Raw genomic sequence first — 26,796 nt, forward strand, 5'->3', positions numbered from 1 at the left:
CCGATGCTGAGTTTTGAGTATCATTAGTAGGTTAGTTCACTCCTCATCGCTCTGCCATCTGCTGCCATTTCAGCTCTGCGACTCGGAGCCAAGGCATGAGTGAGGAGGTGAAATCCCTCGACAGAACCGTTTCACTGAACACTAAACACTCCAGCAGCGGATAACTGCACTACACATATAACTCTTTAATGAGGAGAAAAACTGCTGCATTTACTAAAATGGACATACGTACACAAGAGTGGATTTTCAGTCTTGCTGCTGTTTTACAGTTCGAGACCCAAATGTTAATTTATTACATTATTACACCACACTCCTGCTGAATTCTGGATTCTGATTGGTCAGAAGGTGTTGATGAATTCTCTATAACAGCAGCTCTGACAGTAGCGCAGGTTTATATTAATGCGCTCGTTCTGATACGTTGTCGTTTCTATAGCAACAGCTCATTCACAGGGATGGATTTTTAAAAAATGGTTGATATGGTGAAGTTTTCTGTAAGGTGAAATGTGTTTATGTAACATGTATGGAAGGAGTCTCCAGTGTCAGCGCTTTGTAACAGTCAGAGGTAAAGCTGTAACTGTAAGTTTTCCGACGTCTTCAGGACAGAGGAGTTTACGCTTCTTTGCGGTTTCTCAGTAACATGCGGAACAAGCTGCGATTTTTTTTGTCTTATTAACTTGAAGAGAGAGAATAAAGAGGCTGGTGAGGGAACGAGTGTTTATAGCTGCTATAACATAAGCGACAACAGGAACTAACTCGTTTCACTGACATTGAATGTAACTATAAACAGATAAAAGTATGACTTCTTATGGATGTCATTCTTTAGTAAATGAAATATTGTAAGTGTTGGTAAGTTGCTGTGGAGTACTCGGGGACGTGCTGTTAGAGGAAAATAATCAACTATTTCAGCCCTCGCTTCGTTTGTTTTGTCATTTTCCCTTACAGAAAAATCACATACACTTCACGTGTGAGTAATAATACGTGTGTCCATGTGAAAAACATGTGAAGGAACATTGCACATGTGAACGCTAATAAACATCACATGAATAAAGTGATGCGTGAAAACTAAAGTCTAGTGCAGTAGATGTGACAAATGAAATGAATTGTAAAAAAAAATCACATAACAAAATAAAAACACATCCTAAAAATGTGTGAAATATAACATGTAAATTTCACGTGTGTGTGTGTGTGTGTGTGTGTGTGTGTGGGATGAGTCATCTCAGAACATACGTCTAGGGCAGTTTGTGGAAAAATGATGCTCAAAGATTATTATAAATATCAGGATTTTTTATAAATGCAGTTATTGCACAGGAATCAGAGGACGTGTTCATAATGCAGAGAGAAAAAATGAATAAACAAACAAACAAACAAACAAATAAATAAATAAATAAATAAATCTTCTTTAATGAGCGTTAAAGAATACATCTTAATGTCAGTGTTGTTGGTTTTACTGCAGGACAGTCAGCAAGAGTGCAGGGAGAAGACAGAAAGAAAGAACAGAGAGAGAGAGAGAGAGAGAGAGAGACTGATGGAGAGAAACAGACAGATAGATTGAGACAGAGAGAAAGAGAAAGAGAGACAGACAGGCAGATGGACAGAGATAGAAGGAGGGAGAAACAGACAGATAGAGAGAGAAGGAGGGATTGACTTTCAGATGACATTGGTGTGATGTAGGTGGAGTTGGAAGAGAGAGAGAGAGAGAGAGTGTGTGTGTGTGTGTGTGTGTGTGTGTGTGTGTGTTTCCCGCTTGTTGGTGTTTCACACACACGCTACAGCGACGCTGTTTCTGCTCCTCTGGACTGAACATGTTCATCAGCCTCTGGACCGTCACAAACACTCACACACACGCTCGCACACACATACGCACACACGCTTGCACACACACACTCGCACGCACACGCACACACACTCGCACACACACACTCGCACGCACACACTCACTCGCTCCACACGCTCTCACACACGCTCTCACACACACTCGCGCTCCTTCCCCCCTTCCCTGAGGAACATTTTGGGTTTTTGCTTCAAATGTCTTTGCTTTAATGGGAATAAAACACATTTACATTGTGAGCAATACTGCAAGTTTACAACTCTGGGAGAAATCTACAGAACCCACAGAACCCACAGAACCTACAGAACCTACAGAACCCACAGAACCTCGTTTACATGAGGGAAAAGAAAAGCTTTTTGCAGGATATTCGGAGACTCACTGTGAGTAGGCATGCATTCTTTTCTCTAGCAGATAGTAATGCTTTGAAATGTATTATTATTATTATTTTTATTATTATTATTATTATTATTATTATCATTCATGCAATTTATTCAGCTTTAAAGCAAACGAACAGTGATGTCTGATTGCAGTCAGTTGCAGAACCAATCAAGGCTCTTGTGCTCTAATATTTTTACACGATATATTTTTCTGCTTGTGAGAAACAAAAGGGTAAAGACGAAGCGCAGCGTGGACTTCAGCGTCCTCACAACAACAACATCCTCTTTATGACATTATATATTACACATAAAGCGTATGGCTCTGAATATGTAACTATTATTTTTATTGTGTTTATTTAGTCACAAGCAGGAACACACACAGGATGTAAACATCATTAACATCAGCATTATTAGCTAACATCTGGATTAGAAATGCAGAGTAATTAGGCTACAGTACGCACTCCGTCTAATGTAATAGATTTCATTTCAGATTTATAAACAAATCTAACGAAATTACTGAGTATATAAATTAGGATAAAATGAGCATTTATCAGAGCTATTCTTACTACACAGATAATAAATACTGTATTAATTTAGCCTATTGATTTTCTTTTTTTATTAGTTTTAAATTAATGTAATGAATTAATTAGTAATTAACAATAAACATTAGTTGTATATGTACAGGAGAAGCAGTTATCAGGTCATTTCCTGACAGGATCACATCGAGTGGAACTGCTTGAGCTGTTTTAGATGTAAATTAATAACAAAAAAAACATTAAAAAAGCATAATTGTTAATTAATTTTAAACTGTTGACTGATGGAAGGTTGCTGAGGAGAAACCTGCACTTCTGGAGAACTGATAAAAAGCACCTCAGTGTTGATTTACCACATGAAGGAAAGATAAGGACTGAAAAGAACATGAGATTCGAGGACCAACTATTTCATTTCCTGTTTTCAGGTTAACTGTAACAGAAGAGCTGCCGCGTGACGCCACACGTCCGTTTTAATCGTCACAAACCTCGAGGATTTAAAACAAAAATTGTTAAAGGAAAACTAAAAAGTGTGCGAAGCTGCTGTCTACGTGGACCGGTGCTGAAGTCTCGCGCCTCGTGGCCAAGAGGAGCTTGAGCTCAGCCAAATCCAGAGAAATGGCGACAAACGGCGCTAAAAACGCCACGGCAGACGGACAGGTGGCGATGGAGCTGAACGAGGTCACGACCCACGACAGATCCAAACTGGAGGAGGTACAGGAAGAACAGAATGATGACAAGAAGAAGAAGAAGAAAGAAATTCCTGACAGGGAAACATGGGCGGGGAAGTTCGACTTCCTGCTGTCTTGCGTAGGATACGCCATCGGGCTCGGAAACGTGTGGAGATTCCCGTACCTGTGCGGGAAAAATGGCGGAGGTAAGCAGCACTGTTTACCTGTTTATGAATTACAGTCCATTACGAGAATCTCTAATGGGTTCCATCACGTAATGAACCTTAATGAATATTAGTTTAATGGTTTCCATTAGGGTTCTTCTGATAACTATTAAATACCATCAGAACCCAGTAAGGCTTTCTTCCATGGGTAGATGATCACCATCAGGAACCATCAGGAACGCATGCCATTAAACTACATTACAAACCATCAGAGACACATTACAATCCATCAGGATCCAGCAGAATTCTGTAATGGTTTCTCGTGATTTCTGTAAAACATGAACATTTCAAGCAGATTCTTGAAGAAAAATAGAGCTTCCCAAAATCATCGCAGCATCAAGATTATCATTAAATGGATGGTTTTTTTTAACTGGCCCAAGAATGATGGAGCTGGATTTAATTAAATTTTATGCTAACGTTTTTCCTATTATGCCTGATCATATGAAAAATATCCCATCTTTCTCCTTAACCTTAACTTTACAGGGAAAGTTCCTGGTATTCAGAGTCGGGTTACGCAGCTGCTTAAGTAGATTTTCTGTAGACTATTAAAATAAATCTAACAGGAGTCTCGTATATCACTAATATATTACTGCATGAATAGAGCTAGCTGTAACGATCTCATTAATCACTGGTTTAATTTAACTAAATGGCTTCCACACTCATTATTCAGCAGCACAGAGAATAGCACTTGATCCAGCGCAGACTGTTATATTTTAAATCGAGGTGATGGAGTCGTAATGTGTGTGTGTGGGATGTAGATCACACTTTTAATTCACAAATTTAATTTGATTTATGAATTAAAGTCAGTGTTTGTGTTAATTCGATGCTGTAAAGAAAACCTGCTCAGGGTGTGAAGGATAATCTGACCTAGCGCTCATCTGCTACACTTACAGAGAAACTTTAACTTCATTCATCACTTTATCCAGAAAATATTCCCTCCTCCAGATAAGCCGTGTCTCCGATTCAGATGCGTCTCCTCCGAAACTTTTCATGGATTTTAAAGAGATGATATTATTAATAAATGAATAGAGTAATATTTGTGTGTTTAATATTTTCCTCGAATGACGTTCCACAGTGTGTGTGAGTGTGTTTACAGCCAGAACATAAATTTCAGCGTGATATATTGCAGTTACATCAAACAGTCAGACGGCGGCGCTGGACTTAACGCTGCTCCTCACTCGAGCTGAAATCACACAAGAAACATGCGCTTAAGCTCAAGATCAGACTCGAGCGTAGCTGAGACACGCCCCTGTTTTAGATAAACTCCGCCCCCGCATGTGTAACGCTCACGTAACTCCTGAATAACGCTTACGTCTGTAGTTACGCCTGAGGTCTGAATACTGATGTGTGGAATTTCAGGATTAAATCCTCACCACATGTGCGGAACTCTACTCTGAGTCTGCAATTCTACTTGGAAAGTGAATTTATTGAATTTTTTAAATTAATGTAACAGCTTAGGAGCTTTTCTGTGTATATATGCGAAAACTAACCCCGCCGTTAATGTCTGCTTTAACCCCGCCCCTAACCCTAACCTTCATATCCTGTTATACAACTTGACTTGTGTGAATTGTTTTGAATTTACAGATCACTGTATGATGATTGGCATAGAGATTTGTGTCTTCTTTATTTGTATCCTCACAGGAGCTTTCTTGATTCCTTACTTTCTGACCCTCATATTTGCTGGAATGCCTTTGTTTCTCCTCGAGTGTGCACTCGGTCAGTACACGTCCATCGGCGGACTCGGAGTGTGGAAGCTGGCGCCGATGTTCAAAGGTATAGCATCTTTAAACAAACATACACCATCAGAAAGCATCACACACATGAGGACTTATTTTCCATCGTAGTAGTGCTGGCAACAGGGGTTTAAAATTCCTGAACATGCTCAGAGAATTTCACATGAAGTGGAAGTTGAAATAGATCTGAATCTCGTATTTTGGAGTGTTTTTAACATCTATTAACATACAGGACAAATTTGAATTTGCTGAATATCTACATAATTTGAAAGAATGTGCACGTGATGACATCACTGCATCGGCTTCACACTTGCTCTATAGTTCAGGGGATTTGATACCATGAGTTATACGTTACAGGAGTAATAAACCTCTCAGAGATGGGGTTTGAGGTCAAACTTGGTCCAAGCACTTTCACAATAAACACTGTGCCAAAGCAACTTTACAGAACTCCAGATGTAGATTTAGATCCCTAACGAACAATCCAGAGGAGACAGTGGCGAGGAAAAACTCCCTGAGACGACACGAGGAAGAAACCTCGACTCCACCTGGAACCCGTCCTCTTCTGGGTAACGCTGGATAGTGTGATTATAAATCATTCCAGTGTACAGGTGTAGAAGAGTAAAGAGGTGTAAAGAGTGTGCAGGTGTAGAAGAGTAAAGAGGTGTAAAGTGTGCAGGATGTTCAGTATGAGCAGATTGAGAATAAGGTCGTTTTCACACTTGAGTCAGAACGCGGCTCATGATCACAGGCTTGCGTTCATATAGAAGAAGTTCTTCCTTCCTTCTGTCCTTTCTTTCTTCCTCCAGTCCCATGAAAGGCTACTTTTATATATCAATAAGGCGTTCTGTCTCCTCCGCTAACCGTAACAACACTTTCCTCGCCATCACCAAACTTGAAACAGGAAGTAACGTCACGTTGAAGCAGTCATGTAACTCAGTGCACGGTGATCAGAGCGGATAAATTCCACACACCACGGTTCTGTTGAAGCGAGCCCCAGACCGCTGTTTTCAAGAGGACCAGGAATCGGCTCTCTGGAGCTCGAAAACAGCTTTCACATTTCACCAAGCGTTCCAAACTCTCGGCCCTGGGTCTGGAAAAAACCTCAAGTGTGAAAATGACCTCCTAAGAGTCCTGGGATGAGCACAGGACAGTCTTTATGATTGCAGCAGCAGTTCTAATTTACAAATCAACAGTAACCAGGTGAGATTAAACACTCACATGACCACGCCTCTGTTTAAATCCTGGCTCTAGTTCTGGCTCATGTTTAGCTTTACAGTTTAGAGAATTCTTCTTTTGCCTTGTAAACTCCGAATCCCTAAAATTAACTTCTCTCAATTATAGACATTCTATAAAAAGACTGTAATTTTAATGCATGCACAATTGCACAATGTAAAAAGTCTGAGTTTGATGGATGTTAATTTCTTGCCCCATGCGTGCAGGAGTTGGCCTCGCTGCAGCCGTGCTCTCCTTCTGGCTCAACATTTACTACATCGTGATCATAGCTTGGGCTTTGTATTACCTGTACAACTCCTTCACTACGGTAATAATCACACGTCTCAGCTGCTTCCCGCCCTTCCGGACATTTTAATACAAAAAACAATTCTATTTCACTTTTCTTTTCACGTTAGGATCTTCCATGGAAATCCTGTAACAATCCCTGGAACACAGAGAAATGTTTCACAAACTACAGCATTGCAGACACCACCAACCTGACCAGCGCCGTCATGGAGTTTTGGGAGTAAGACCTTACACTTTTTTGCTGTTTTCAGACTTGAAATGATGTCGCACACTGTTGTATCATGTGACATCCAGCTTATATTTTCACTTCTTCAACTCATTATACTGTCTAGCTTCCTAAAAACAGCACTGCTTTAGCGTTAACTACCCCAGCAAAATAACAGGGGTGTGTAAACTTTTATATCTGCTGTATTGTTAAAGACGTAACCTTAGCTAGGCTAGTTAATGCTAAAGCAGTGTTTAGGAAGCTGGATAGATGGGGTGTGTAGGAGTTTTATATCCACTGTAGGTATTTTACATCAATGTCTGACTGAGATCATACAGTATAAGCTAGCTAATCTTAGGCTAACTATTACTGTGTGGAATTAAAAGATGTTTGTACAAAATTGAAAAAAATATAACACTTTGAATGCGTTTGGATGTTTTAATACAGACGCAATGTACATAACATGACTGACGGTTTGGAAAAACCGGGGCAGATCCGCGTCCCGCTAGCTATAACTCTGGCCATCGCGTGGGTCCTCGTGTACTTCTGTATCTGGAAAGGCGTTCGTTGGACTGGAAAGGTAAATAACTTTCATGTGAAAATTGTAAAAATAACTCTTCATTGCTCATGAGTTCAGTGAGATCAGTAGCATTTAGCACTGACCAAAGTGTGAAAAATTTCTGAGTAAAGTCTCAGAGTGTGAGCGCTGCTACGACACTCGTCCAAAATCCACCAATAGGAAGACGACAAACTCCCGGCACAGCTACAGCTACAGCTAAAGCTAAAGCTACGGAGAGACGTAAAACGAAACATGCTAATGAACAGAAAAAAATCTGCTTTGAAGAAGCTCAGATTGAAGAATGTTTGTGTTTGTGTTTGTGTGTACACGAGCCTATTTTCTGTAATCGCAGGTTTATCGTTAGAGGATCTTCAGCCTATAATCTGACATTAATCTGTCCCGCGCTATCACACAGTCTGTTACAGAATTCCCAACAGAGTTTAATGGGATCATGTACAAAGTGTAAGACAGAATTCCCAGCTGGAAAACAAGGTTTCTTTTATTACACACACGACATCACAGTTAAAATAACGGCACAAATATTCAGTTCTAATCGCCAGCTTTCATTTTATTTCCATTGTTATTTCTGTTTGTAATTTAAATCTGTACTATTTCATCAAGCACTTGATGTTAACGATGGACAGATGAAGTAAAGTGGAAAATACGTCCGTAATATCATATCACAATACTCAGAGATATTTTAAAATGAAGCGATAAAGTACCATTTGAAGCAGAACTGCCAGTATGTTTGAAAATAATATTTTTATAGAATATCTGCAAAATTATGTAATATTATGACAACAAAAGAAAAGAAAAGAGAATGATTATTCTCAGTAAAGCTGATTATAGCGTATTTTATTGATCGTCATCTAGCCATAAGAGAAAGAGTTTAAAAGTCAATAAAAATGTCAGATATTGTTTATGGCACTGTAATAAATAACGTACATCCTCTTTACGCAATTTCCCGTACACGCATCTGTTTATAAACCGACTGGAACGCATTCAGATCGCAGAAATATTCAACTTCTGAGTACACTGGAATGAAAAGCTATCATCTAGTGATGACTCGATTAAAATACTGAACTGAAACATCTTACGACATGCGCTGAGGATTTTATACAACATCAACTCTTTCATCGCTTCTGGCTCCCTCATTAGGGATTAATTCACACATTTACAATTTATTTTGATTTAATTTAAATTAAAGCTGCTTTGTGACAATGTCCACTGTTAAAAGCGCTACACAAGTAAAACTGAACTGAACTGAATTCTCTGTGTGTTCGTAGGTTGTGTATTTCTCAGCCACCTATCCCTACTTCATGTTATTTATTCTGTTCATCCGCGGAGTCACGCTTCCAGGCGCGAAAGAAGGAATTCTGTTCTACATCACACCTGATTTTGAGAAGCTTAAAGAGTCGGAGGTAATTTCACATGATTTAGAGGAAGAAACAGATGAGGATGGAGCGGAACGGACGTGAGAGGTTTGTGTTACTCGTCTCGTTGTTCTCTCAGGTCTGGCTGGATGCTGCGACTCAGATCTTCTTCTCCTACGGTTTGGGGCTCGGCTCTCTGATCGCGCTCGGCAGCTACAACCCTTTCAACAACAATGTTTACAGGTACGACCAGACAATGCGAAGGGCTTATTCCATCACCTGTACGCTGTTGCGTGATTTCCGTCGTAGCCGAGTGTGAATGTTTTGCTGTTTGAGTTTACAAACTACTAAAAATGTTAAAGGTTACAGTTACAGTTATAGTTTCAGTGCAGATTTCAGAGTAAAACTAAAGAGTCACTGCATCGAATTTGAGCGCAACAGTGACAATATGAACCACAAAAACACTGAATTGATTTGTTTACCACAAAGCCCCGCCTCCTAGAGTTTATATAGGAAGGCGGAGTTTATCTACATTAGTATATTAGCTAGCTAAACTCCCAAGGTCTCGTTCAACTCGGCTAGATTGGACAAATTTACAAGGACGCAAAATACTGACTCGCCACAAATGTACAGATTTTACTGACGCAGTAATTTAGCGTTAGTAAATACATTAATTACGCTAATAAATACATTAGTTTATAACGTTAATGATTTCATCACCTGTCGCAGATAGATTAAGCTAAAATCAGCTTCATATTGTTTCTCAGTCAGATGATTTATCCCTCTTGGAAAAGCAGCTCACAGGTTTACTTTTGTTTCATTTTATTTTTTTGGTGATGCGTCGGATTAGCACCGAATTCCGCCATGTTTCTGTGTTTGAAAAGCGTCAGCCTGTGTGCTTTTAATGCTTTTTTCTAGCTTTTTTCCACTTTTTTTTGAGTTTTGATTAGTTATATGTTATCAAATAGCCCTAAATTTCCAATTTATTTATTTGTAATATTAAGAACAATAAAATTTTGAGGAGTGTAATTAAATCATACAAAAACTCACAGTGACCACTGTAAAATAAAAATGCCTGGCTGTTTTATCGAAATTATCAAATAACAAAATCTACTTTAAACTTTACATACTTTACATCTTTACAAATGTTTACCAACTCTACATCTACATCTGCATCTGCATCTACATCTACATCTACATCTGCACCTGCACCTACATCTACATCTGCATCTGCATCTGCATCTACATCTGCATCTGCATCTGCATCTGCATCTGCATCTACATCTGCATCTACATCTGCATCTGCATCTACATCTACATCTGCATCTACATCTACATCTACATCTGCACCTGCACCTACATCTGCATCTGCATCTGCATCTGCATCTACATCTACATCTACATCTGCATCTACATCTGCATCTACATCTACATCTGCATCTGCATCTGCATCTACATCTACATCTGCAACTACATCTACATCTGCATCTGCATCTACATCTACATCTGCATCTACATCTGCATCTACATCTGCATCTACATCTGCATCTGCATCTACATCTACATCTGCAACTACATCTACATCTGCATCTACATCTGCATCTACATCTGCATCTGCATCTACATCTACATCTGCAACTACGTCTACATCTGCACCTGCACCTACATCTGCATCTGCATCTGCATCTACATCTGCATCTACATCTACATCTGCACCTGCACCTACATCTGCATCTGCATCTGCATCTACATCTACATCTGCATCTACATCTGCATCTACATCTGCATCTACATCTGCATCTGCATCTGCATCTACATCTGCAACTACATCTACATCTGCATCTACATCTGCATCTACATCTGCATCTGCATCTACATCTACATCTGCAACTACGTCTACATCTGCATCTGCATCTGCGTCTACATCTACATCTACATCTACATCTACATCTGCATCTACATCTACATCTACATCTGCATCTACATCTACATCTGCATCTACACCTGCATCTACATCTACATCTACATCTGCATCTACATCTGCATCTGCATCTACATCTGCATCTGCATCTACATCTACATCTGCATCTACATCTACATCTACATCTGCAACTACATCTACATCTGCATCTACATCTGCATCTGCATCTGCATCTACATCTACATCTGCAACTACATCTACATCTGCATCTGCATCTGCATCTACATCTACATCTGCATCTACATCTACATCTACATCTGCATTTACATCTACATCTGCATCTACACCTGCATCTATATCTACATCTACATCTGCATCTACATCTGCATCTACATCTACATCTGCATCTGCATCTGCATCTACATCTGCATCTGCATCTGCATCTACATCTGCATCTGCATCTACATCTACATCTGCATCTACACCTGCATCTACATCTGCATCTGCATCTACATCTACATCTGCATCTGCATCTACATCTGCAACTACATCTACATCTACATCTGCATCTGCATCTACACCTGCATCTATATCTACATCTACATCTGCATCTGCATCTACATCTGCATCTACATCTGCATCTGCATCTGCATCTACATCTACATCTACATCTGCATCTGCATCTACATCTGCATCTGCATCTACACCTGCATCTGCATCTACATCTACATCTACATCTGCATCTGCATCTACATCTGCATCTGCATCTACACCTGCATCTGCATCTACATCTGCATCTGCATCTACACCTACGTCTACATCTGCATCTACATCTGCATCTACATCTACATCTACATCTGCATCTGCATCTACATCTGCAACTACACCTGCATCTACATCTACATCTGCATCTACATCTGCATCTGCATCTACACCTGCATCTGCATCTACATCTGCATCTACATCTGCATCTGCATCTACATCTGCATCTACATCTACATCTGCATCTACATCTGCAACTACATCTACATCTGCATCTGCATCTACATCTGCAACTACATCTACATCTGCATCTACATCTGCAACTACATCTACATCTGCATCTACATCTGCATCTGCATCTGCAACTACATCTACATCTGCATCTACATCTGCATCTACACCTGCATCTACATCTACATCTACATCTGCATCTGCATCTACATCTACATCTGCATCTACATCTGCAACTACATCTACATCTGCATCTGCATCTACATCTGCAACTACATCTACATCTGCATCTACATCTGCAACTACATCTGCATCTGCATCTACATCTACATCTACATCTGCATCTGCATCTACATCTGCATCTACATCTGCAACTACATCTACATCTGCATCTGCATCTACATCTGCATCTGCATCTGCATCTGCATCTACACCTGCATCTACATCTGCATCTGCATCTACATCTGCAACTACATCTGCATCTACATCTACATCTACATCTGCATCTGCATCTACATCTACATCTGCATCTACATCTGCAACTACATCTACATCTGCATCTGCATCTACATCTGCATCTGCATCTGCATCTGCATCTACATCTACATCTGCATCTACACCTGCATCTACATCTGCATCTGCATCTACATCTACACCTGCATCTACATCTACATCTACATCTGCATCTGCATCTACATCTACATCTGCATCTACATCTGCAACTACATCTACATCTGCATCTGCATCTACATCTGCAACTACATCTACATCTGCATCTACATCTGCAACTACATCTGCATCTGCATCTACATCTACATCTACATCTGCATCTGCATCTACATCTGCATCTACATCTGCAACTACATCTACATCTGCATCTGCATCTACATCTGCATCTGCATCTGCATCTGCATCTACACCTGCATCTACATCTGCATCTGCATCTACATCTGCAACTACATCTGCATCTACATCTACATCTACATCTGCATCTGCATCTACATCTACATCTGCATCTACATCTGCAACTACATCTACATCTGCATCTGCATCTACATCTGCATCTGCATCTGCATCTACACCTGCATCTACATCTGCATCTGCATCTACATCTGCATCTGCATCTGCATCTACATCTGTGGAAGCCTCGGCTGTTTTGTCGGCTGTTTTGTCGGTTATTTTATCGTTTATTTTTTCCAACTATCTTATCAGTTATTTTGTTGCCTGGTTTGTTGGTTATTTTGTCAGCTATTTGGTCAGCTATTTTTTAAATTTATTTTATTTTTTATTTATAACGAGACGTCTCCCACACACATTGTTCATTACAAGCTCAACACAGAAGCTGGAAGTTGAAAATGGCTGCCGTTCCTACAGTACAGCCCTGTTAAATTCTGGATTCTGATTGGTCAGAAGGTGTTGAGTCGTTTTCTACAGTAGTGCAGCTTCAAATCACGGGTTTATATTATATTCTATATATTATATTATTTTTATATTCTAATTATGTCCATGTTATATACATTGTCGTTTCTATAGTAACAGCTCATTCACAGGGAATTATACAGCAGACGCTCCACATAAAGGGATTCAAAAATGTTTGATGTAAAAGAAATTGTGATGTAAACTGCCATCAGGGGTGAATTTTGTCGTATTCGCAAGTTTTAGTCAGTAAAAATACGACAGTCGACTCGACTAGTTAGCTGTTTACTGGTGACTGCAGTAATTTTTGAATGTTTTGAAGGATTTTTCAATGTGCTATTCTTTATTAACACCTTAATTTTGTCCAGCGATGTTTACCGTGTCTTTTAAGACCCCTCATTTGACTAATGTAAGAGGATATGAATAAACATGAGCAATTTGTGCCTTGAATTAGTGTGTAATTAAACCTCAGAGCTCTCAGTACATAATTAATTCATTCCTCCACGGCTGGATTTAGTACCCTGCAGTTCAGCCTTGAATATATTTAACGTCTGTCTTTTCCTTTCCTGTCTTTCCGGCAGAGACTCGGTCATCGTGTGCCTTATAAACTCATCCACCAGTATGTTTGCCGGATTTGTCATTTTCTCCATCGTGGGTTTCATGGCTCACGTGACGAAGAGACCGATAGCTGACGTAGCTGCTTCAGGTAACACAAGCCCTTCTCTTTTTAGAGTTAGAGAATACTTCCTGTCACATGTCTCACTGACGTATTTATTTTTATGGTCTGTGTTTCCTCTTCAGGTCCAGGCTTGGCGTTTTTAGCGTATCCTGAAGCCGTGACGCAGTTACCCATCTCTCCGCTGTGGGCCATCCTCTTCTTCTCCATGCTGCTCATGCTGGGAATCGACAGCCAGGTGACGTCCTTCAGCAGCAAAATCATTTGTCTGATCACAAAATTCACAAAAATAATCTGTGATTTAAGTCTATATTTACGTGGAGGAAAGTTCCTCGTATTCAGAGTCGGGTTCCGCAGCTGCTTAATATTATTTATCTTAAGCATTTATATTCTTACGATCACCTGCGTGTAGTTCAGGGTTTTCACCAGCGTCTCGAGCTCCAGCTTTAAACGTAAACACTCTCAGAGGTGATAATGAGATAAAGCAGCTTTACTAAATGTACTCCTGATTCTACCTGCAGTTAAATTCAACAAAATTACACGTTAGTTTAATGAATATGATTCAGGATTTATAATCGATCTACTCGGATTTGTAAATGAATTTTGTTAACGTGGATTTTTACGCTGTATTTCATTTAATCAGAAACAGTTTTAAAATAATCAGACATGCAAAATTAAAATTGTTGATCACACGGTGCATTTCAAACTATATACAAATTAAAGATTTCACATAGAACTTCAAATAAAGCATAGACATACAGATTTAATTATAAAATTCATAATCGTTTCAGGTTGATGTCTGTGATTGTGTGTTTTGAAGGATTGTAACATGTAACGATGAGTAAAGTAGCGGTGGTCAGTTAGCGATCTCTCATTGTCTTAATGCTAATTCATCTCTCGATGCTTTTATTCAATTCTATTTTATATTTTATATCGAGGGAACGTAGAGCAAAGCTCAGGAATTCCTTTAATTTGGAGTTTGGTTGTTTTCCACTGCAGTTCTGTACGGTGGAAGGCTTCATCACCGCTCTGGTGGACGAGTTCCCGGCGCGCCTGAGGAAAAGACGAGAGATTTTCATCGCGTGTGTGTGCGTCGTGTCGTATATAATCGGCCTCTCCAATATCACGCAGGTAATTAAGACGCGTTGCTCGTCTTGTTGCGATGTCATGAAAGAATTTAAATAATATTACATTTGGTTTATATAAAGAGCAAACATATTCAGTATACATATTAATAACTTTTGCTCACTGAATTTTATTTCTCTCTGTTGTGTTAGGGCGGCCTTTACGTCTTCAAACTCTTCGATTATTACTCTGCCAGTGGCATGTCTCTCCTGTTCCTGGTTTTCTTCGAGTGTATCTCCATCTCCTGGTGTTACGGTGAGACACAACGACATTACAGAGATTATTTATTTATTTTATTTAAGCAGACTCTCAATGTGAAAGTTTCATTAAGCCGTATTACACCACAGCACTGCTGAATCCTGGATTCTGATTGGTCAGAAGGTGTTGATTAATTCTCTAGAACAGCAGCTCTGACAGTAGCGCAGGTTTATATTAATGCGCTCGATCTAATTATAATACGTTATTGTTTCCATAGCAACAGCTCATTCACAGGGACGGATTTTTAAATAATCGCAGATATGGTGAAGTTTTCTGTAAGGAGAAATGTGTTTATGTAACATGTATGGAAGGAGTCTCCAGTGTCAGCGCTTTGTAACAGTCAGAGGTAAAGCTGTAGCTGTAAGTTTTCCGACGTCTTCAGGACAGAGGAGTTTACGCTTCTTTACGGTTTCTCAGTAACATGCGGAACAAGCTGCAATTTTATTTTTTATTATTAACTTGAAGAGAGAGAATAAAGAGGCTGGTGAGGGAACGAGTGTTTATAGCTGCTATAACGTAAGTGACAACAGGAACTAACTCGTTTCACTGACATTGAATGTAACTATAAAGAGATAAAAAGCATGACATGTCATTTGTAAATAAAAATTGTTAAAAATTGATGATAAATTCCTGTGGTATAAGAGAAATAAAACACTCTGTTATAACATCAAACACTGTTTTATTACTTATTTAACCTGCAAAAAATATCTGAGATGAAAATGCACTGATTTATTATACTATTTATCTACTATATATAATATATAATATAATATTTATTTACACCGTGTTGTATATATCACAGTTCGACGTTAGTACACTAGTGTTTTTTTTTTCATGAGTAAAAGCAGGAGAATGTTTTTAATCCACTGGTTTCTAGGTTAACGTCTGATCTGAGATCTGATTTCTGATCTCTGTAGGTGTGAATAAATTCTACAGTAACATCGAGGAGATGATCGGATATAAACCCTGCATATGGTGGAAACTCTGCTGGGTGTTTTTCACTCCTCTGGTTGTTGCAGTGAGTAAAAACCCTCTTTATTTCATCTCGCTGCGTGTAATCTCAGTTATTCAGCATCAGTACGTGCTTTAATTTATTCCTGAGTAATAAAAAGGCAAATACAGGCATCTAACTTTTTTGTGATTAAGATATTTGGGTTAAATGAACTTTATTTAAACGTGACACCAAAACTTTAAATGATAAACTGCTTAATTATTATTTCATATAATGAACTAAAGCTTTAAAGTAGATCTACAGATGCAGATAGTAACTAGTTAACTAGTTATCAACTCGTGTAACTGTACACTTAGTCTACAAGAAAGAAATTTTATAATATTACAGTAATATTTGTATTATTTATTGTGGCTATAGTGGAACTTTAATAATATATTCAGTCAGGATTATGTACGTCGATAAACACAATCACTGCAGATGGTTTATTCCGCCGTCACAGGCGTATTTTGAAGGTAATATTTGCTTTTTATGACATAAATGTAAAATATAAAGCTGTATAAATGATCATTCTCACAGTTTATTCTCTTTTCTACATTTTATCTGGAATGTAAATATGGATAAATAATTACAGTATAAACATGTCTGAGTTCAGATTACGACAACAAGCAAATGAAGAAATTCATTTTACAAATTATTCTTACAAATTAAGTTACACTTTCAATGTTTATAATATTGTGATCAGGGAAAACTTCGAATTGCATCACATTTAGAATTTGTTGGAATTTCTTCTGCATTTTTGGACATTTTATTTGGCATTTTTCACATTTTTAAATAGATTTCCTATAAATTAAAATCTCTAACTGTAACCCTGATCTTTAGCACTGACGTACAAGCTGGTTTATGTGCATTAACATACTTTTGTAATAATCAGATCAATCACATACTGGATTTTTTTTTTTTAATTAAAAGTGTCGTAATTAATTCTTGTGCCTTGTGACCAGACAGCAGTGAGCACGTAATTGTTGAAAATTTAAAAATAATATTTTTTAAAAAAGCTGTTTTGGAAACTATACAGAGGCACAGAAATGCTTAGAAAACTGAATTCTATGAATATGCAAATTAGACACTCTGACTTGCTCCGCCCCTTTTCTTTAATAAACAAGTGTTGCATGGCTTTATATTTGCATACAGGAACATAATTGGCTCTTATACAGTATTTTATGACATAATAACACATCAGGTGGTTAGATGGTTAAACAAGAACTCAGAGCTGTGAATGAGATTTTTAGTGCCGCATGTTTTTATTATTTAATGATAAACGATAAATGTTTTTATTAATGATTTCTGAATAATGTGAGTAAATAATCTGTACAATATCACGTCGATTTTCTCTTCAGCTTCAGGACCTCGGGTTCAGGCCCCGATTCAGATCAAGCTGATGCGTAATGATTTGAGCCGTAAACAAACCCTGACATTGAAGACGAGGATTTTCTAAGAGCTGAGATCTCTGAAAGCTCTTCTCTGTTTCGGGAGTTTTGAGCTGCACAAAGACGGACGGATAAATAAACCAGCTTAGAGAGGGAAAAGCTTCTTTCCCACACTCTTCTTTATCTTCTTCTCTTCTTCAGGGAGTGTTTCTGTTCAGCGCCGTCCAAATGGTTCCTCTCAAAATGAATAACTACGTGTTCCCGGCGTGGGGTCAGGGGGTCGGCTGGTTCATGGCGCTCTCCTCCATGGTCCTCATCCCAGGATACATGGCCTACATGTTCCTCACCACCAGAGCGAAATCTAAAGAGGTGACCCTGACTAATCATCTCACATTACAGCTTCAAACTCTCACATACAGCAGGAACCAAAGTTCTGCTTTTAGAACCAGATTCTATCAACCTTCACTAAAATACATCAAACACTGAAAGATATTAGTGAACAATAAGTATGGAAAAAAACACACACAGGGCCATGCTGTTGGAGGAAAATAATCAACGGAAGGGTGGTGTGATGAAGTGGAGTTACTGTTTCCACCCTGAAGTTGATAATTTTACTGTAACAGCACAACCCCAAGTGTTTTATTCCTCACATACCACAGCAGTTTTTTATTAATTAAAGAATGATGTCATACTTTTATCCATTTATAGTAACATTTAATGTTAGTTCCTGTTGTCACTTGCGTTATAGCAGCTATAAACACTCACCAGCCTCTTTATTCTCTCTCTTCAAGTTATTAAGACAAAAAATAGCAGCTTATGATGCAAACCACAAGGAAGCGTAAACTCCTCTGTCTGCTACAAAGCGCTGACACTGGAGACTCCTTCCATAAATGTTAAATAAATTACAGAAAACTTCACTATTTCAGCGATTTTACACATTTTTAATCAGATTAAGTGAAGCGTTACGTCCCCGAGCTGTTACTATAGAAACGTTAATGTAATAGAACAATATTTGTGATTTGCAGCTACACTACTGTCAGAGCTGCTGTTATAGAAAATTAATCAACACCTTCTGACCAATCAGAATGCAGAATCCACATAGCAGTGTGGTACTGATAAAGATTTATAACGTGTAAAGAAGTGTGAATCCAACATATTCTGTAGCACACGCATAATTAAATATATTTCAGTATTTTAGCAATATTTAAAGTTTTTTATGCACATACTATACGGGCAAAAGTATGTGCACCCCTGACCATCACACCCATATGTGTGTTGAACGTCTGATTCCAGATTTATTCCCCCTGTGTTTGCTGTTATAATAAGCTCCACGCTTCTGGGAAGCTTTCCACTAGATGTTGGAGCGTGGCTGTGGGGATTTGTGTTCATTCAGCTACAAGAGCATTAGTGAGGTCAGGCGCTGATGTTGGGATGTCGAGGAGGTCTGGGGTTCAGTCGGTGTTCCAGTTCATCCCAAAGGTGTTCAGTGTGGTTGAGGTCAGGGCTCTGTGCAGGACACTCGAGTTCTTCCACTCCAACCTTCACACACCATGTCTTCATGGAGCTCGCTTTGTGCACAGGGGCATTGTCATGCTGGAACAGGTTTGAGTCTCTTAGTTCCAGTGAAGGGAAACTGTAATGTTACAGCACACAGAGACGTTCTACACAACTGTGTGCTTCAGACTTTGTGGTAACAGTTTGGAGAAGAAGCACATGTGGGTGTGATGGTCAGGGGTGCACATACTTTTGTCTATATAGTGTAAACATTGGTAAGTATATGACAGTGTTTGTCATAGTTGAGGTGAAATTAATAATCAGAATAAGAGTTATGTGTGTGCTGCCTGTGTTTGTGTTTCAGGATGTGAAGTCGGTGCGATCTCAGGAGAACAGACCTGAACAGCAGCAGCAGGGTGAAAACGCCATCGCCGTGTACTCCACCAACGCACACGGCCCGACCCGAGAGCAATCGCCGAGCGCGTAAACGCCCCGACCCGAGAGCAATCGCCGAGCAACAGCACAGAGGACTTCCATCTTTCTACAGTAATAGAGTCATCTACCTCCAGGGGCCACTCACCATCCACTTCAATCTAATAATAATAATAATAATAATAATAATAATAATAATAATATATAAATGTGGAACAGTTTGTCTTTGCCTTTTGCAGGTGTCGGTGTAGGGGTTAAAAACGCAAATGCAAAGTGTGTTAGTGTTAAAAAAAAAAAAAAAAAAAAAGGAATTGTATTTTAAAAGTGTTCTGTAAACGAGTGAATCTGTTCATCGTGTTGAAACTGTGAGTCCGATCAGAGCACCGAGCTTCGTGTAGCGACGTGCCGATATCTCCGTTTTCAACATGCACAATATAGCGATCATGGAGAAGGTCAAATTGTGTTGCATTTCAGGACTTTCAGCATGTTTCAGCACGTTCTGGTATTTTACAGCATTTTCAACCCTTTTCCTGCGTTTTTCTGTATTAAGTATTTTTATCATATTTTGGCATTTTTATGCATTTTTGTATTTTTTTGGAATTTGCAGCATTTTTCAGTATTTTACTGCAATCATTTTGCTTTTTTTTTTTTTTTTTCAGTATTTTCTGGCACTTTTTTTGGCATTCTTCAGGATTTTCAACAATTTTTTGCAATTTTAATTTTCTTTATGTTTGCATCATTTTTTGTATTATTCTGCATTTTTGACATTTCGACAATTTTCCACATTTTTTAAGCATTGCTCCCGTTTTGAAGATCCCGTTATCATAAGAACTAATTTAAGATTAGTAATAATATTTATTAATGATATTTATCGCGTATACGTCTTTCTTAACGAAGGCAATTACAACGTCCCAGAGTTTAAAATGCACATAAACAATTTAAAGTGTATAATTTTGAGTAATACGATATTCTGTCAACATTTGGAAAGTTTGATCAGTTATTGTGATGTGAAAACTGAATGTCGGCACAGAGCGACTGAGACAGGATAAAAAACTCCAAAACACACAGAAAGAAAAAGATCTTAACGAAGAAATAAATGATAACATTAGCAGTCAATGTTAATCGATGTTAAGTGCAGAAATGAGAAGGTGAGGAGGTGAGACGTGAGAAGGTGAGAGCCGAGCTGTACTGTAACGACGAGCGTTATTCTCTAATATAAAGCACAAACACAAAGCCCTTGGACTCATTTATTTGTCATCTGATATTTTTGTTAGAGAGACTGTTACTATTTTATTTTTCTGGAAAATAGAAGAAAAAAAACTGCTAGAAAATCTACTTGTATGTGATCAAAATTGTTTTTAGAGACTTTTTAGGATGTTTTGTACTTTAATGTTGTGATCGAGGACCAAAATCAAAAAGCAAAAACATATCTATGCCATTCAGTGTGTAGATCATAAAGGACAGGGTAAAAAAAAAAAGTATTAAATATACAAAAAAATAAAGAAAAAACAGGGTTTTTAGCGTCAGCGTCCGTCTGTTGATCAGTTGCTGTCACCTCAGTCCTGTTTACGCTCACATGCTTCTGAGACGAAGAGAAAATCTCCGAATTGAACTGATTTATTGAGTTTAATATCAGATTCAAGAGAAACTAAACTGAATTCAAGATGAAATTAATTTGGCATTGAAAAAAAAAATCATAACAAATTTATAAAATGATCAGTAGAAAATTCAGCGCTTTATATTCATGTCAGTGTGAACAGTCTGAGTAAAAATGTAGGAAATTCATCTAAAAAAAAAAAAATCTGGATTTAATCAACAATCAAATCTGGCCAATCAGAACACATCTCTGACATTTAAATGAAAAAATCCAGGTATTGGTCTCAGCCAATCATATGCTATTTCTGTACACTGGATAATTATTCATTCTCAATATTCATCATCTTGCTCTGGCTTGTTGTAAGATTTATATTTCACTCGCTGCATGCACAAAGCACATTTTAATACCATTCTAAATAAAATTTAAAAAAAAAGACAAACAGCTGAATAAAAATCATCCAAAATTATCTGGAATCAAATTTCAGTGCACCTTTATAATCACTTTTTGTTTATACATAAATATATAAAAGGATTTTTTTTTCCATTTTCTGAATTTTAACTCATTTACTAAAATATTTAAATAGATTTTTTTTAATGATGTCATCATAGGTGCACATTGTTGATAGTTTTTGTTAGCTAGTTAGGATTTTGTAGCTAATTTTGTCCTTAGGAATATATTTTTACTACCTAGTTTTTCAGGTTAATTTTTATTTACAGTAATAATAACACTATAATCCTTTTTTCTCCCTTTTTAAGGTTTTCTTAGATGGGAATATTTAAGCTTTTGACCTGAGATGTGTTCTGATTCGCTAGGATTAAATCTGGATTTTTACACACCTGAATTTCTAATTAATTTAAAAAAAAAAAGTTTTTACAACCACCTGAAAGAAAAGCTGCCAAATTTATTTCCTACTCCATGTATTTCAACAATAAATAAATAAATTCAAGTGTCAATTTCCTGCTACTTGTTTAAAAACATTTAATTAATTAATTGCAAATTCTCACGAAATGTCTCAATATCTCAATAAAAAAGAATTTAAGCATCATAGATGGAGTTGAATCTGACAGAATGACGTGAAGATGTAGTTCATTTATGTGCCAAACTGTTAGACCATATCTGTGAAACAAACAAACAAACAAAAAAGTATTAGCACCTCTGTTTAAGTTTACATGAGAAACGTGGGTGAAATTTTCTGGAAAAGCACAAATGATCTATAATTCTAGATTTCCGAGTTTTAGGTTGAGAAAAAATGTATTTTGCTGAAGTTCGTTTGTTTGTGGAGAAAGCGTGAAGGTTTTATTTCCCTGTGCAGAGAGACGGGGTTTATTATAATTAGATATGTTCTGTTCCCTGTCTGTGGGCGGAGTTAGGCAGAATTGGGCGGGGTTATATGGAGCTGGGTAGAATTGGGCGGAGTTAGGCATAATTGGGAAGAGTTAGGCAGAGTTAGGGAGAATTGGGTGGAATTAGGTGAAGGTGGGCAGAATTGGGCGAAGTTAGATGGAATTGGGTAGAACTAGGTGGAGTTAGGTGAAAATGGGTGGAGATGGCCAGAATTGGGCGGAGTTAGGGAGCGTTAGGCAGAATTGGGCGGAGTTAGGGAGCGTTAGGCAGAATTGGGCGGAGTTAGATGGAGCTGGGTAGAATTGGGTGGAGTTAGGCATAATTGGGAAGAGTTAGACAGAGTTAGGGAGAATTGGGTGGAGCTAGGTGGAACTGGGCAAAGTTGGGCAGAATTGGGCGGAGTTGGGCGGAGTTGGGCAGAATTGGGCGGAGTTGGGCAGAATTGGGTGGAGTTGGGCAGAATTGGGTGGAGCTAGGTGGAATTGGGCAAAGTTGGGCAGAATTGGGCGGAGTTAGGCAGAGCTAGGCAGAATTGGGCGGAGTTAGATGGAGCTGGGTAGAATTGGGTGGAGTTAGGCATAGTTGGGAAGAGTTAGACAGAATTAGGGAGAATTGGGTGGAGTTGGGAAGAATTGGGTGGAGTTGGGCAGAATTGGGCGGAGTTGGGCGGAGTTAGGATGATGCAGAGTTGGGCGGAGTTAGGATGATGCAGAGTTGGGCGGAGTTAGGATGATGATGATGATGACGAGTTAGTTTGCGTTTTACGGCAGCTACGTGTGAAAGACGAGAGTTTCAATCAGAAGCTGTTCACTCCTCGGACAGAAGCACCTGCGACATGTGACACAGCTGCGTCCTGCGATTTGTATAAACCTTCCTGTTCTCTCTCTCTGGAGCTTTATTGTAAAACGGTGTCGTGTTAAACATGTACCTGTGAGCGTCTGTACTTCTCTGGAAGTTTCTGTCTAAATGTTGCAGCATTCAAAAGATAAAATTACTGTTTTTTTCTGCAATAATATTTTGATCTTTGAAACTGAAGCACATATGAGAAGTGACAATGATTATAAAAAATATTATTTAAAAATTATTCTGACAGATAGAATTTATGTCTAGTAATAAAATCATATTGTTTTGTATATTTTTAACTGTTACACTGCCTACAACGTGTCACACACACGATATGTATTTAAATGTGTCATATGATAAAGCACGATTGTCATGTTATAAATAAAATGTACAAATAAAGAGTATTGAAAATAATATTTAGAGTCATGACGTGTTTGATTTTGCATTTGTAACACTTAGAATTTCATAAAGTTTATTTACATGTTTTCGTACCTGGCTATTTTTTCATTGGCTGAGCCGTATTGGGGTGTGGCCTGAACAAGAAAGGGGGAGGAGTCAGTTTTTGGAGGGAAAAAGAACAATAGATCGTTTTTAAGCAGCTGGAAAAGAATGAATAGGGGGAAGGAGGAAGGGGGAAAAAATCTAGATTAATTTTAAATAACTAATTTTATTTTTTACTCCATTATGCTCTGCTGTAAATCAGTGGGTCACTGAGCGCACAGCGGATTTACTGCGACTTTATCCAGAGAGGAGATTTTGGCACTCAGCTTGGAGATGTTCTGATTAAGAATGGTGAGATGAACCTTTTTCTTTCCCTTTTTTCAGCTTGGAGGAGAATTTATTGTTAGAAGACTGAAATTCAGACATTCAGATGTTCAGATTCAGATGTTTTCTGGAGGAAACCTGGTTTGAAATGGTTTTTAGGACAACGCTGAGGCTAAAGTAGTCTGTCCTGTCTGTTGTTCTTGTCTTTATGTCCTGAGTGTCTAAACTGTTTTTTTTTGTTTGTTTGTTTGTTTGTTTGTTTTGTTTTTTTAATGATTTGTCCTTTCAGCTATGTTAAGAAGGAAAATATTTAAGAAATAATATAAACAGTGTGATAAATAGATTCTGCCCTTTAGTTTCTAAGGGCTGCTTTATTTTAAATATATGAATCATTATATACTGAGAGTTTTATAATATTAATAAAATTTGAGGTCTATTTTCTGTTAGTAAGGATTGTAAATACAAATAGCCACCAGCAGCGATTCAGGGGTCCAAGCACTGTGTGATAATCTGCCAATATGTTAACATCCAATCCTTTTTGTTTGATTCCATGACAGTATTGTGGTTTGTGTGATTTCATTTTGAAAAATATCTAAAATCATGTTTCTCATTCTAATGACAGCAGCGTTGCCAAGCTTCACTTCCTGTAGCTTGTACCTGATAAAAATGTAACAGAGTCACATGATTTACATTTATGGCATTTAGCAGACGCCTTTAAGCAGAGAGACTTACAGAAGTGCTCTGAAGTCTCTATCTATAAATCCATCCTGGTGCTGGTTCACTAGGACCGGGAGAACACGTACTATCATTCTAAAAAAAAAAAAACTCTGTTGGGGAGGTTTGTATAGCGTGAAAAAACACACGAAAAGTGCTAATTTAACTACTTCATGAAGCCATGTGTGTCTGGGTGTTTATGGCAGATTCACATAAACTATGTTTTATTGGGATGAAAGATTAACATTCATTGGACAGCAGGTTTTTAACATGTCGTTTTGAGCCACGCCCAGACGCCGTGTGTCTCTCTGGGTAAATGGGAGTGTGGGGCAGGTGGGGCAGGTGGGGAAGGTGGGGCAGGTGGGGCAGGTGGGGCAGGTGGGTTTTACACAGCAAAAAAAAAAATATCTCAAACATCTATTTATTGTATTTATTGGACGGTGCGCTCTTTGCTCGTTCCGCCCGGATACACGGCTTCTCCTTATGATGACTGAGAGATCTCTCGAAGGGGCGGAGCCTCGTAACCAGCTGCCAATCACTGAAACAGTAATGAACATGACTGATGTCTCACAGCACAAAATGGCCGACGCTCTGCTAATGTTTAGCTGATTTTAGAAAAGTGGCTGGTGCTTGAACTAATGAGGAGAGACTGAAAATGAAAGAAGAAGGCATGATTTTATTTCAGAAAAAGTCAGCGGGCAAATATAAGATCTTAGATTAGAAACATTGATTGGCTGGCTGGCTGGCAGTGGTGTGTGTGTGTGTGTGTGTGTGTGTGTGTGTGAGAGAGAGAGAACCATATCAATGAGTACACACGTTTGTAATCCGTGTATGTGGAGCGTGCGCTGTACACGTCCCTGTGAATGAGCTGTTACTATAGAAACGATAACGTATCAGAACGAGCGCATTAATATAAACCTGCGCTACTGTCAGAGCTGCTGTTCTAGAGAATTAATCAACACCTTCTGACCAATCAGAGTGCAGAATTAATTCAGTGCTGATTTACTGAAAACAGTTATTGAGTATTAAGTATGAGAGAAACATAGAAGGTTTATTATAAACAAATGTGTACCTGTGAGTAAACAGTGAAAGCATGTACATGAAGGAAACGCAGGTAGCTCAAAATAGATTTCTGAAACACACGCACACACACACACACACACACACACACATCAAAATTTGTATTTCAGACACACCGTGCTGTTGCCGCTGGTAACCAGAGCAAGAGAAACAGTGAAGGACAGCAAGAACAAAAATGTCTACATACAAAATAATACCTGTGTGTGTGTGTCTGTGTGTGTCTGTGTGTGTGTCTGTGTGTGTGTCTGTGTGTGTGTCTGTGTGTGTGTCTGTGTGTGTGTCTGTGTGTGTGTCTGTGTGTGTCTGTGTGTGTGTCTGTGTGTCTGTTCATTAACATCCGTGTCACTGTTGTAAACGACAACAGCATGAATTACATAAACACAAGCTCCACCCGAGACCCTGATTAGTGTCTGTTTACGATTTATTCAGTTATTTTTCATTTCATAATGAATCTGAATCTGATGATGTGACGATTCTGTTGGTGTTAAAACACACAGTTAATGTTTATCACTATTTTAATCTGTAAGGTTGATGGATTATACAGTAAAGAGGATGTTTTACTGTGTACACACACACACACACACACACACACACACACACACACACACACACACACACACACACATGGTCTATTGAGTATAATACAGTGTCGCTTCATTTCCAGTCTAAATCCAGAAAGGAAAATAATATTCTCAAAAATAATGAATAAGTTTAAAAAAAGACACTACTGGTTTACACACT

General features: G+C 38.4%; 1 protein-coding gene across 2 annotated transcripts; it reads left to right on the plus strand.

The window, feature by feature from the left end:
• The first annotated feature begins 1,745 nt into the window (after positions 1-1,745).
• slc6a1a (solute carrier family 6 member 1a) lies at positions 1,746-23,878 on the plus strand. 2 transcript variants are annotated; one of them, XR_008304127.1, is made up of 16 exons: positions 1,746-2,208; positions 3,164-3,612; positions 5,272-5,403; positions 6,803-6,903; positions 6,992-7,101; positions 7,534-7,666; positions 8,932-9,066; positions 9,158-9,261; positions 13,930-14,054; positions 14,150-14,262; positions 15,024-15,155; positions 15,302-15,404; positions 16,325-16,425; positions 17,988-18,155; positions 19,645-23,019; positions 23,130-23,878. XR_008304127.1 is itself a non-coding variant. In XM_053240568.1 (15 exons), the coding sequence occupies exons 2-15, from the start codon at positions 3,354-3,356 to the stop codon at positions 19,765-19,767; spliced, it is 1,839 nt and encodes a 612-aa protein (XP_053096543.1). In that variant the 5' UTR covers positions 1,746-2,208; positions 3,164-3,353; the 3' UTR covers positions 19,768-23,878. The 2 variants fall into 2 exon arrangements, 1 of the variants encoding a protein (XP_053096543.1); XM_053240568.1 differs by having other exon boundaries at positions 19,645-23,878.
• Positions 23,879-26,796: the final 2,918 nt, after the last annotated feature.

This window comes from Pangasianodon hypophthalmus, chromosome 16 (genome assembly GCF_027358585.1).
Source record: "Pangasianodon hypophthalmus isolate fPanHyp1 chromosome 16, fPanHyp1.pri, whole genome shotgun sequence".
Classification (NCBI taxonomy): Eukaryota; Metazoa; Chordata; class Actinopteri; order Siluriformes; family Pangasiidae; genus Pangasianodon; species Pangasianodon hypophthalmus.